This window comes from Amyelois transitella, chromosome 14, assembly GCF_032362555.1.
Source record: "Amyelois transitella isolate CPQ chromosome 14, ilAmyTran1.1, whole genome shotgun sequence".
Lineage (NCBI taxonomy): Eukaryota > Metazoa > Arthropoda > Insecta > Lepidoptera > Pyralidae > Amyelois > Amyelois transitella.
Window position 1 is genome coordinate 5106349 of NC_083517.1, and position 12737 is coordinate 5119085.

General features: G+C 31.8%; 1 protein-coding gene across 2 annotated transcripts; it reads left to right on the plus strand.

Moving 5' to 3' along the window:
- Positions 1–2799: 2799 nt before the first annotated feature.
- Positions 2800–7548, plus strand: LOC106140468 (tetraspanin-13). Of its 2 annotated transcripts, XM_060947675.1 has the most exons (7): positions 2800–3239; positions 3381–3548; positions 3834–3932; positions 4172–4294; positions 4806–4937; positions 5446–5558; positions 6858–7548. In XM_060947675.1, exons 1-6 carry the CDS (start codon positions 3180–3182, stop codon positions 5518–5520), a joined length of 657 nt encoding a protein of 218 aa, XP_060803658.1. In that variant the 5' UTR covers positions 2800–3179; the 3' UTR covers positions 5521–5558; positions 6858–7548. The 2 variants fall into 2 exon arrangements, with proteins under 2 accessions (XP_060803658.1, XP_060803657.1); XM_060947674.1 differs by lacking the exon at positions 5446–5558 and having other exon boundaries at positions 2803–3239.
- Positions 7549–12737: the final 5189 nt, after the last annotated feature.

The following is a 12737-nucleotide window of genomic DNA, read 5'->3' on the forward strand; positions in this document are numbered from 1 at the left end:
ATTACGCCGCGGATATTAAACCCAAACGAGATCGACTGGATGACAGGAAATGTGGTGACATTTCAACTTCATTTATTTTATTATTAATCATTAATATCCTCTTCAGCCAGTATCTATCGGAATTGATTAAAACCTTCCTGTTGTATGTAGTTGTGTACAGTTTACAGAAAAATGCATAAGCATATATAGGGTCCACTCAAATTTAGCGCAAATATTTAAAGTGCTGCTTAAAAAAAAAAAACTAATTTTAAGTTATGAATTGGAACATCGAATACAGAAAGTGTTAAAATACGATTGTCTTTATTTTTCATAGGCTATCCGTTAAAGAAAAACAAAGACGGCAAGCCCAATATGCAATGGGTGGAGCTGAATTACCTTGAATGAATTTATTTACAGCATGTACAGGAGTTTGACAAAAAATATTAATTACTTTGTTTGAAATATATAAAATAAAAACTAGCGTGTAGAATTTCGGGAATTTGCTCCGAAAAGATTTATTTGATGTAAGGGTTGCATCGTTTAAAATATTTGCGTTAGAAATTGATGGACCTTATATATTAATATTTCATACTAGCAGCCCGTCCCGGCTTCGCACGGGAATTGAAAGAAAACGGTTATATTAACAAAAATTACAAATTTTAGCACACTGATACACCAATCTGGATACACCAAAAATGAGGAATCAATGCGGGGTCTCCATACAACGACTCGCTTTATTTACTACACCAGTAGGGTTCCGAAGCCGTTAGGTACTATACTACTAAGAAATGCACTACTGATGAAAATTGTGACTTAGAGACTTGTACACATTCACTATAATGGTCTTTATATCATCTGGACATTATGACTCCTTGGGCATTTTGACATTTTTGCATATTAACAAATGGTCTTCATATCATCTGGACATTATGACTCCTTGAACATTCTGACTCTTGTACGTATTGACCAAAAGTCTTTATATCATATGGACATTATGGCTACTTGGACCCTCTGACCCTTGGACATATTGACTTATAGACTTTTTGACGTATGGACATTATGGCTCCTTGGACATTATGGCCCTTGGACGTATTGAGCTATAGACTTTTTAACGTCTGGGCATTATGACCCCTTGGACATTCTGCCCTTTGGGCCAACATACCCCGGATTGGGCATGTCTTAATAATTAATGTAAGATTTTTGTATATGTTGCAGAAACGAATGGACGAGATTTGATTGAAATCATGCTCAAAAAATTTAAGGAACGCTTATATCCATGGCGCTTTTTTATAAAAAAAAACATATGTCAAAAAAGAATTTAATTTGTCAATGTCAATTTTATTTGTTCAAATTAATGTCAACGAATGACAACATGTCACTTAGAAATGAAATCGCTAGAGATGTGCAAAGTAAATCTAAAAGGAAGAGGAAACGATAAAAAAATCTCATTCCCAAAAAAAGTTATCCGATTCCATTCCCTATCTGAAATCCTATAAAATGACCAAAAAAGAAAAGCTTATCCTCTGTTAAGATTTACTTTTTAAAGATAATGATGAGTGGAAGTATAAATTTAAAAATTAAATATAGAAAATATAAAGCTTATATGGTATGAATAATTGTACTAAATATTGTAAAATTTCATATCTGATGATTTAAAGATTTATTCATGACACATTGAAATGATTTAGGCACTCTCGTGATTCACGCATATACATACATACATAAAATCACGCCTCTTTCCCGGAGGGGTAGGCAGAGACTACCTCTTTCCACTTGCCACGATCTCTGCATACTTCCTTCGCTTCATCCACATTCATAACTTTCTTCATACAAGCTCGGCAGTTTCGGGTACTTTTGACCTGACCCTTTACCAGGACGTCGTTAATTTGATCAAGATACGTTCGTCTAGGTCTTCCCACTCCGACCTTTCCCTCCACACACTCCTTGTATATCTGCTTAGTCAACCTGCTTTCATTCATCCTCTCCACATGACCGAACCATCTTAACATACCCTTTTCTATTCCTGTAACTACATCTTCTTTCACATCACAACATTCCCTTATCATGCTGTTCCTTATCCTGTCACTCAATTTCACACCCATCATACTCCTTAACGCTCTCATTTCCACTGCATTTATTCTGCTTTCATGCTTCTTTTGCCATACACAACTTTCACTCCCATACATTAATGTCGGGACCAACACGCCCCTGTGCACAGCCAGTCGAGCTTTTTTGGATAGTTTCTGACTGCTCATAAAGGCATGCAAAGCTCCATTCACCATGTTCCCCGCGTTCACTCTCCTTTCAATATCACTATCATACTTGCCATCTGATGTAAACTTTGATCCTAGATATACAAACTCTTTCACTTGCTCAACTTTTTCTCCTCCAATCAAAATATTACATGCTGTCATTTCTTTCTCCATTTCAAAAACCAGTGTTTTAGTTTTACTTACGTTCACTTTCATTCCTTTCTCTTTTAAAGCTTCATGCATACAGTTTACCATTTCCTGTAACTCCTCCGCTGATGACGCCAGTATAACCTGATCGTCGGCATAGAGCAGACATTTGACGAGTAACTCATTCATCTTTAATCCACTTTCAGACTCTTTCAAATCTGTCAAACAACTATCCATAAATAGGTTGAACAGCCACGGTGACGAAACACATCCTTGCCTGACGCCTTTCTCAATCTTAAACCACTCAGTGTGCGCTCCGTTTATCCTGTCACAAGCACTCGAATCCTCATATAAAGATTTCAGCGCTCGTATTAAGAGACTGCTCACCCCATGCATAGAAAGTGCTGACCACAATTCATTCCTCTCACATTCATTCACGGATATATTAATTTTTAATAAATCACTCATGAGTTACTTATACACATCTCTAAAAACCGCAATTGAATTTGGCAGATGTTGGGTTGGGTGGTTGATATAGAAATTGCTGAGAAAATCGATTAAATTTAAATAATATCTTAGATTTGCAGACAAAATATAAGTGTTATGCTGTTATGTGTAATTTCGGTATAATCATTTTTCTTTGATCGGCACAGTGTCCTTGCGATTCCATTATATTTGGTGCATTTCCAACTGGGACCTTGTACACTTCCGATTTTTGTGAAACTTTTGTGTTTATCGGTCCCAAATTGAAAGTAAAAACAAATTTATTTATCTTCCAAGTTTGTTTAGTTCATTATCAACATGTGTGGAGGATTTACTTGTTCTAAAAACGCTCTTATTGCGTTAAATGTTCTCTATGTGGTAAGTGTATTTGTCAACTGTTATTTAACATGAATAACAAATATTTCTTGCGGGTAGAACAAAGCCTCAGTTGTATTATATTATTAAGTAACTGTAAGTGTCTATTTGCCTTAAAGTCTTCTTTATGTTTCTTTGTTGTAGGCAGTGGCATCTATCTTGATAACAGTAGCAGCGTATGGACAGGCATCCTCACTTGTGGGTAACTTGCCCATAGTGGGAGGCATTCTTGCTTGTGGAGTGTTTCTTATTCTGATATCGTTGTTGGGCCTTGCTGGTGCTGTTAAACATCATCAAGTCATGCTGTTTTTCGTATCCTTTTAAACATGCTTTGTTTCATTGAAAGAGTGTGATTTTTATATATATTATGATTCAATTTATTAAAAATCTCTAAGGGAAATGAATCATTATCATTGTTAAAAGCAAATGGACAAGTAGTTTTCAAGCTAATGATTTATGAATTTGCAATCCATTTTTTATGTGGTCGTATGAATTCAAACATTTTAAGATCATATTCTTCTTATTGTAAAAAGAAAAATTCCTGACAAAATTTGTGACAAGAAAAATTTTACATAATTTCTTTGACTGCCCTTGCAGTATATGGTGATTTTGTTCATGTTGTTCCTGGTGCAGTTTTCAGTGGCATGTGCATGCCTTGCTGTCAACTCTGAGCAGCAGGAGATGTTAGCACAACAGGTATTCATTTTACTCACATTTAGGTGATTATATTGTCTAGTAACCATAGGTGGTAGGTATATGATGTTTGTTTACCAACAAAGATTAATTTTAGTATGGGGATGAAAAGAGGATGTGCATATAATGTGAACTATGACTTGTCTAAACTTTTCACATCAATGAAACTTACTCTGATGCATTTATGAATAGGCTATGATAGGACAGAATGATTTTTCTTATATCTGTTTGTATTTTTTAAGGGTTGGCATCAAGTCAATATGGATGTAAGACAACAAGTTCAAAAGCGCTTCGAATGCTGTAGTTTTCAGGGGCGCACAACAAATACCACTGCAATGGATTACCCATTTTGTCATGATGTTGATGTAAGTTCCTTTTTTTTCTTTCATCTGCTGACCTTTATCACAATCAATTCAGTATAACCTGTTGTCTGACTGATATGCTTGGAGTAAAGAAGTCATACATAGTTATCAAACACTTTGTTTTTATTGTCAAAGCTAGTTTCTCATAAATACAAGTGTTTCTTCTAACTAAATGGCATTTTCCATTGTTTGAAGTAATGAATACTTTAACTGAAATAATAAAAAAAGATAAGTATCCAAACTTCTTATGTAATGTTTATCTAGAAAAAATGTGGAGTAACAATAATAACCATTTATCAGAAATTAAACAAGACCAATGATATCTATTGCACGTACATAGTTTACGAAATGTTGTTTTGATTGCAAATTTTGCAAATAAAGTTTTTTAATTCTAACTTTGAACAAAAACACAATTTGTTTTTTTGAGTTGAATGATGCCTTGAATACAAAAACTTATATGCCTATAACTAATTGATTTTAGTTGTTATTTTTAGTATGTATCACATTGTTTTAGGAATTATGTTGCAAAGACTTGCCAGTTACAACAAATTGTCAGTGCGCGCCCTGCATGGAGAGGCTCAAGGAAACTATAGATTATGCATTCAAGTTGTGCGGTGGAATCGGCCTGTTTTTCAGCTTTACTGAGGTAAGTACAATGGGGGTGTGAAAAACATTTTTTTTTATTAGAGTCTCCTATTACATGGTCAGATATCCCACCATGCATACTTTTAAATAAAGATAAGGTAAATTTAATTATGGCAATGATTTCACAAATACTGTTTACCTTTATTTGTTAGAACGACATTCCTTCCTTATTTTATAAGCATTACTTTTCACTGTATTGATTAGGTAAAAAATTATTAAAATAAAAATTTCAACCTTCTGCAGTGGTGAATGAATAAGCGTTGTAAGTATGTTTTCTAAAAGAACAATTATTTTTTTGATCAGGTTTAATATGATTTTGTACATTATCAGTAAAAAGCGGTTTAAATTACACAAGCTATTTAACATTTGCAATAATTTATTGAAATGAAAATATAATATCTAATATATTTTTTTGTGTCGACGCACGTCATTTCGATGCGACAGTTGGACTTTATCTAAATAACTTTCGTGTATCATTTGTGACTAACTCATGGCCGATTACTTTGCAGTTTCTGGGTGTGTGGTTGACTGTAAGATATCGTAACCAAAAGGATCCGCGAGCTAACCCCAGTGCATTTCTGTGAATTAACTGACGATTGGATTCAGCATTTTAACACCTAAGGTGGATTGGTGTACCGCGTTTATTGTCTGCTTGAGCTTCGTTCGAAATGCGGGGCGTCGAAGATATACTATTTAAAGAAAAAAAAAATCAGTTCCCTATAAAATAATAAACGAACAATTGATTTAAATTAAACCTTGAGTTTATTTCTTATAATATTTTTTGTTAATATTTTTGCCAAGCACTCAGCTTTTTCAAATATTTAGCCAATTTTTCAAATTTCAAATATTTTTTACATGTAGATATAATGTAATTTCTGCTATCACAGTTTTGTTTATCGACGTCCCGCGCGCATGTATTTCACGCATACTTACCACAGAGCCTTAAAAAGCAATGAAAATGCACGTTTATTTTTGATAAACATACTTATTTTTTTATCATTAGCATTGCATGATAATATTTTGGACAAACTAGTCTTTAAACAAACGATTATTGTTCGCGATATGTCCTGTAAAATAACAAGTAAACCTCAATAAAATCCTCCTGTGAATTGATGGTGGATCCCATAGAAAAATATTGTATTAAAGACATGTTTCGTATCCAGGTATAAATGTCTATGTGGGCCACTGTATACTAAAAACCCGTAATTTTAGTAAAAAAAACTACTCTTGAGTTTATTTGCGGAACATTTTGAATTAATAAATTGATACATTTAAAATATAAAATATTAACAATTAAAGCACTGTGTTTTGTTTATAAACACCAGTTGTTGTGATGTCTATACCAAAATATGTTATTGTATATTGTTTATTGTGGATCTTGGAAATCATTTCTTTTCAATATGAGGATGGTAGTTTTCACGATTTTTCAGCTGTGATCGTTGTTCTGCTTACTTCTTCTATTATATTCTTTGTTTTAGCATGCACTTTATCTTGCATGATTTTACAGGAATGGCATCCTATGTTTTTGCAACTTATTCTGTCTTAAGTTAAAGTTATTTGTTAATAATGTATAAGTAATATGCTACATTAGTCATTATAGACTATCCGAATCGAACTCGACTCGACTCGTTTTATAAAAATTTTGTTGACGTCATAAAACTATAAACTACAATTTTGTCAAATTTCAACTTTCTAAACTTAGTCATAGTAAGTAGGTCAGGTCAAACTTTTATTTATTAGGTTTTTGACATTCTATGCCTCTGCTAAATCAATCTTAGTACTAGCTTATGTATTAGCCCCAAATGGCAGTCAAATCGCAAGTTATAGGAGTTATAATAGGTTTATTTTTTATTACCTGAATCAGTAGGGCATTTTGGTGAAAACATTTGTATTTAATGATGAACTTTTGGTAACATTTCAGTTATTTGCTGTGTGGCTCGCCCGACGGTACCGCAACCAACCTGACCCAAATTATAAGGAACCTCACGCTATTTTCCCCAGGAAAAACTACCTTTATTAAATACGTAATAAAAAAGTCTATTAGTTGCTCATTATTATCGACTGGTTTTCAAAAAAAGGCCTAAGATCTTGCCATCATCGCTACGAGATCTTTTGTTAAAATACCTTTTTTACCCCGAGAATTGTTGTTATGAAAGTTGTACATGTAACGTGTAGGGCAGCGTAGTGCAAAGGCCTTTCTCAAGTCCCATATGACGATTGGTTACTATTCTGATCAGTCATTTATACATAAAATTAATTAGTTTTTTCCCCTGAATTAGTCTGAAATTATTTTAAGTAAATAAATTAGGTAGACATGACTGCCTTTGAATTACCTACTACTATAGGAAATAGTGGATTTTGTAGTTAAATTATTTTATAAGTTTGGTTGGTTTATATTTCTTTGAGGTAGGTATATGTTTGATTGAATTCGAAGAATCTGCTGGCTTGCAACTTTTCCTACTCACTGCAGGTGTGAATAATTATGGCAAGCTGAATGATTGTGAAGATAAAATAATTTCTCAAATCGCTAGTGTCTTCTTCTCAGTATAAAATAATGGACTTTTAAAATTAGAATTAAAACAAGCCAAATAATTATGCATTTATGTAAATTATGTAATAAAAAATAAATGTGTAAATAATATTTTGTGTGTTTGAACTTATAGTAAAGGTCTATATAAATAGAATTCATCAATGCAGAGTGTCAGACATCGAAAAGTCATTAAAACAAGCACATGTTATAATTGCTTAATTTTCGTCATGTCTATCAAATGTAATATTTACTTATCTAAAAATAAATATTTAGGGTCAAATGATTTTACGACAATTTTTCTCCATAATTAAATTTTGATTCAAATTTTAATTCACTTATATTTTGAAGAATATAGTAGGATTTTGTTTAATGACTTCATCAAGGAACTAATCAGTTAATATTTTTTTATCATATTTTTAGATTATGTTTATGTAAGTTTTACATTAAATCTACTAGTCAATAGTATAATTTTTTGAACATGGATTCTTATCTAGCTTACTTCCAATTTTAGCGGTTTATTATTAGAAAAATATGTGAGAGGTCTAAAGGCATGTTTCAGACAGACTATGCTATAAGTACTATAATGAAATCCTACATATATCTAGCGTATATAGACTTATTGATAAAAAAACAACGTCTTTAATGATAATGTAGTTAGGTTCAATAAAAATAAAAGAATAGACAATGATATGTTTAAACGAGTAGCGTTGTACAATAAAAAAAACAATGACCTTTAGATCTCTGAAGAAAAGAGATTTACTAGAACTGACCTGGAGAATGTTTGTCGCCTAATGTTGTTCATATCTCCGCTAGTCTTAGGTACAGATGTTTTAATTGAATAATTGTAACTGCTATAAAGAAAGGATGATACAATTATTGTTTTATTTTACTTATATATTTCTTTATTTGTATGCATTCGATCCTGAGTTGAAGTTATGATGTGGATAAACTTGACGACCAAACAAAGTACCTTGATGTACGTAAAATATAATATTCTTCATTAATGCTTTTCCTAAAGTGTACAAATGACATACCAACTTTTTGGTTGAATAACAAATAAGATACCTAAGTCAAATTTTTGTAGGCAGGTATCGATGGTCAGATAAAAAATCTATATCTTTAAAGAATTTAGTATTTATTGTTAACTATTTCTTTAGAATGAATAGATATATGGATTTTGTTCACTTCACAGCACGTGTAAGTCATATTGAAATCAATGATTGTACGCCAAAACATGTGAAGATCTTGTCTGTATGGCTTGGATATTCACATTTTACGTTGGTATAATTTAAACTGATTGATAAAATACCATATTTTTAATTTGCTTGCCATTACAGAGTAAACTTGTATTTTCCTTAAATATAAAGTTTGATTAGTGATAGTCATAGTGAAATATTTTTTTGTATTTTTATTCGGTTTTAATGCAGTCTCAAAATTGGAAGAATATTTAAGGGTAAGAGAGAGATTAAAATTAAAATCGGCTATTAGAGATATTGTTCTTATTGTTTTTTTAGTACAGTTTATTACCTGTGTATATTGTGTGAGATCTACCCGCGCCCCGCAACTGATCTAGTCGCAAACTGTGTCACTCATCATTAAAAATTTATAAATAATACTTTAAAGTCGAAATATTAGTCCAAAACAACATAATGAGTTTTGTTAGATATTGATCCTATAAAATATACATTAAGCAAGATAAAGTGATTGTGATTTGTGTGGTAATCAACAAAAGAAATCAACAAACGAAATCATCTTGGATAACAGTGAGTCAGAAATATCACTATAATATCTAGCAAGTCGAAATATTAGTCCAAAACAACATAATGAGTTTTGTTAGATATTGATCCTATAAAATATACATAAAGCAAGATAAAGTGATTGTGATTTGTGTGGTAATCAACAAAAGAAATCAACAAACGAAATCATCTTGGATAAACAGTGAGTCAGAAATATCACTATAATATCTAACTTACCCTCACGATACGCATAAACACTGACATCTTTATCAAAGGACACAATAACAATTACTACACATATTTCGTCAGAAATGACCAGATAGTTGTAGCTCAGTTGGTAACGCGGCCGATCTGAAACACAGAGGGTCCTGGTTCAAATCACGCCGAGGGCAAATCGAGTTTTGTTCTACACATTTTATCAATCACAATGAATTTTTTTCAAAATGTTACGATGAGACGTCCACGTTCTCAATCAACTTCGGAAATAAATACAGAAGACAGTAGTTCGTCAAATAATACGCTAGATGGCACTGCTAGTAGCTTACCAAATACTTCCGTTGAAGAAAACAACGAGATTTGTGAATTAATAATTAAAATTGACAAACTAACAGCAGAGTTAGAAACAACTAATAAAATAGTAAGCAATTTATCACAAGAAAATAATACACTTAAAACACAAGTACAGGAACTAAAACAACAACTTCAAAGTACAATTGACAGCAACAGCAAATCTAATAGTAATAAAATTGACGAGTCAAGTTCAACGAAAACAAAAAAGAAAGATAGTAAAGTTAAAAGAAATAATAACACAGTACATTCATCGCTCAATGAACCGAATACTTCACAAACAAAAGCACATCTGTCAAGCAAACCAAAGACAAAAGACACACGCAGAAAAAAAATGTGCCTTATTAGTGGTAACAAAACATATAAAATGTTGAATTATATGCAACATTTTTTGTCTAATGAATATGAGACATTACACTATTTAAAACCAAAATGCGACATTATAGCGATGTTAGACGGTATTGACGATAAATTAAAAAACTATACAATGGATGACTTTTGTGTAATATTCGTTGGACCAAATGACTTTCTACTTACGAAGAACTACTTTGATCTGGTTGAACGAATTAGAGGAATACTGCAGACACAAAATCACACAAACATAATCATATGCCTCCCAACATTTAAGTGTAATACCCATTCAGATATGTTTAACTGGAGGATTGAAAATTTTAATAATCTGTTGTACATGGATGTCAAAACTTTTGAATATGCATATATACTTGACTCTAATCTACCATTAACTTATGATTTCGACATGTTCGACAGCAAACATGGTATTCTAAATAATTGGGGCATGAAGAATATATTTATGTTTCTGAATGATACTTTATCTGAAATAACACAAACGAATGCATCAAACATACAAGAAAGTGGAAACTCTTCTACATCAACGCAGTTTTTTCGATTATAAGCATGCTAGTGACATTAAAAACCAAAACATAAACATATTACATCAGAATATTGCAGGATTAATCAGCAAGTCAAATCAACTTACAATACACTTAGATAATTTAATGCAAACTGAAAATACTCCAATAGACGTGATTTGTATAACGGAACACTTCATCCTGTCCGGAGAGGAAGATCTTCTTGATCTCCCAAACTACCGATTGGCGGCTTATTTCTCCAGGAAAAGCAACAAAAGAGGCGGAGCGTGTATATTGACAAGAATTGGTATCCCTTTTCGTGAATTAGGGGATATACCTAAACACTCTGTTCCAGGAGTAATAGAATGCTGTGGAATTGAACTAGTTTCTCGTGAATGTGTTGTTATATGTGTATACAGGTCCTCAGTTTCAAAAAACTATTCTCTATTTTATGAAAAACTGGAACTAATATTGATTTCTGTTTGTAAAAAAGCTTCTAAAAACATTATCTTGTGTGGTGATTTTAATATAGATATTCTTAAAAAAACTAGTTTAGCAATTGAATTTGAGATTTTTTTATTAAGTTTCAATTTAAAACTACAACTCAGACAAGTAACTAGAACTGTTAGCAAAACCTGCATTGACAACTTCGCTCATAATTTTAAACGTGGTTGTAAATCAAAAGTTATTGAACTTGCTCTTTCTGACCACACAGCTCAAATTATAACACTTCCAATAAAAAATAAACAATTTGTAGACTCTTGGAAAACTAAACAACGTGTTTTATCAATTGAAAATATGACGAAGTTTAAATTACATTTGCAAAGTTTATCCTTTTCTGAAATATATAATACTGAAGATCCAAATAGAGCATATAATTATTTTTTTGAATATTTTTCCCTTTTATACGATTTATGTTTCCCATACAAAATTATAAGAAATAAATCTAATAAAAAAATAAACTGGATATCTAAGGGAATAAAGCTGTGTAGCAAAAAACAACGTACACTCTTGTGGAAAAGTCGCCATTCACCAACTAAACGCAACAAGAACCACTTTAAAGAGTACAGTAAAAAATATAAGCAAATAATAAAACTAACCCAAAGAGCACAGAATGCTCATTATATTAAATCATCTGAAAATAAAATGAAAGCTACATGGCAAGTTATAAATGGATCTAAAAAAACATCTAGAGACCACATTTCCAAAATATTAGATAATAGTAATGAAATAACTGATCCAAAAGAAATAGCGGAAACTTTCAATAACTACTTCACTGATATTGTAAAGACACATCCAAAGACGAACACCTTAGCTAATATTAACTTCAATCCAAACACCCTCTTCATGCCACCAGTATTGACGCAAGATGTCATTACTATAATTAAATCTTTAAAAAATACTAATAGTGTTGGCCATGATGGAATATCTACAAAAGTAGTTAAATATGTAGCAGATGTACTAGCTCCACATTTCGCTCATATTATGAACCTTAGCATATCTAGTGGTGTATACCCTGATCAATTAAAAATAAACATAATTAAACCTTTATTTAAAAAAGGAAACAAAGAAGACGTCTCATGTTTTAGACCTTTAGCTTTACCCTCTGTTTTTAGCAAGATAATTGAGAAATATCTACATGAACATATATATAACTTCCTGGAAAAGTATAAAATTTTATGTGAAGAGCAGAAAGGATTTAGAAAAAATAAAAACATAAACATGGCAATATATGATTTTCTCAATAAAATACTAAATAGTATAAATGACAGAGCACCTATCTCGACCCTATTTACTGACATGACAAAAGCGTTTGATCATGTAAATCATGAAAAGCTTCTTAATAAACTTGACGCATATGGCATAAGAGGAAATGTTTTAAATTTATTAAAATCATATCTTACTAACAGAATACAATTTACAGAAATAACAAACATAGACCCTAAAACTAATAATGAATTAAAATATCGATCTACAAATAGAGTAGTTAAACATGGCGTGCCTCAGGGAAGTGTGCTGGGTCCATTACTGTTTATCATATATATAAACGACCTCCCAAAAGTGACCAAACAATCTATGATTTTATTTGCAGATGATAG

Coding starts and splice junctions, on each gene's coding strand:
- LOC106140468 (XM_060947674.1), top strand. CDS start 3,180: ATGTGTGGAGGATTTACTTGTTCTAAAAACGCTCTTATTGCGTTAAAT. Junction 3,240..3,380: donor CGTTAAATGTTCTCTATGTG/GTAAGTGTATTT, acceptor TCTTTGTTGTAG/GCAGTGGCATCTATCTTGAT. Junction 3,549..3,833: donor ATCAAGTCATGCTGTTTTTC/GTATCCTTTTAA, acceptor CTGCCCTTGCAG/TATATGGTGATTTTGTTCAT.